The 1067-nt window shown below is 46.9% G+C and overlaps 1 protein-coding gene across 1 annotated transcript in view; it reads left to right on the top strand.

The window, feature by feature from the left end:
- The window catches only part of LOC117936943 (putative protein TPRXL), a 2649-nt gene extending 2058 nt beyond the window's left edge, over positions 1-591 (top strand). The window contains exon 7 of the mRNA XM_034860469.1: positions 568-591. Coding sequence (XP_034716360.1) covers positions 568-591 — 24 coding nt within the window. The remainder of the gene's footprint in view (positions 1-567) is intronic.
- The last annotated feature ends 476 nt before the right edge of the window (positions 592-1067 follow it).

The raw sequence follows: 1067 nt of genomic DNA, 5'->3' as shown, positions 1-1067 counted from the left end.
CTGGGAAGGTTCACCACTGTTCCATGTCTTCGCCATTTGTGGATAATGGCTCTCACTGTGGTTCTCTGGATTCCCAAATCTTTGGAAATGGCTTTATAAACCTTTCCAGACTCATAGATCTCAATTACTTTCTTTCTCAATTGTTCCTGAATTTCTTTGGGTCTCGGCATGTGTAGCTTTTAAGGATCTTCTGGTGGACCTTACTGTGTCAAGCAGCTCCTATTTAAGTGATGCCTTGATTGTGAACAGGTGTGGCAATAATCAGGCCTGGTTGTGGACAACCACAGTTATGGTATGTTTTAACAAGGGGGGCAATCACTTTTTCACACAGGGCCATGATGGTTAGGATTTTTTTTCACCTTTAATAATAAACACCTTCATTTACAAATTGCATTTTGTATTTACTTGTGTTGTCCTTGACTGTTGTTTAAATTGGTTTGATGTTCCGAAACACTTAAGTGTGACAAACATGCAAAGGAACAGGAAATGAGGAAAGGGGCAAACACTTTTTCACACCACTGTACATTCATCACTGCATGTTGCTCTCTTGATGTTCTTTGCCACCAGGTGCCTCCTCCTCGGACCTCCTGAAAGTCAAACTGCTTGCAGCTGCACCAAGGTTGATATGTGATGGGACAGTTGGAGTGGAGTCAGGAATTAATTTCACTGCTTGTTGTAAGTGTATGAATATGCATGTGTGTATGCACTTGACAAACAAAAACATTTGCGTTCTTTCAGGACGCCAGACGGTCAACCCGGTTACCATCACATGGTGGCCCTGGCCCACGCAGAGCTGTGTCACCACGCCTTCGTTACCCAGCGTCAGTCCACAGAGAGCATCACTGCCCCCCCCCGTCACCCGGACAAGCTGGTCAAGGGCGGATTTAAGACCAGCAACCGTCATGCTCACCCGCCAGGAGTGGACAGTGTGAAGCGGTTATCAGTTGCTGCATTAACCATTTCAGTTTTTTTAGAGCCTGCTCGAGTCAGTCACTAGCACACTCCCTCTCCAGTGTCGTCCTGGGTCAGGGGGCGGGAGCGGCACAGTCTCCCCAGATCAGCAGGCT

This window comes from Etheostoma cragini, chromosome 2, assembly GCF_013103735.1.
Source record: "Etheostoma cragini isolate CJK2018 chromosome 2, CSU_Ecrag_1.0, whole genome shotgun sequence".
In the NCBI taxonomy this organism is placed as follows: Eukaryota; Metazoa; Chordata; class Actinopteri; order Perciformes; family Percidae; genus Etheostoma; species Etheostoma cragini.
Note: the sequence above shows the minus strand (reverse complement) of the source record. Positions and strands in the feature narration are given on the sequence as shown.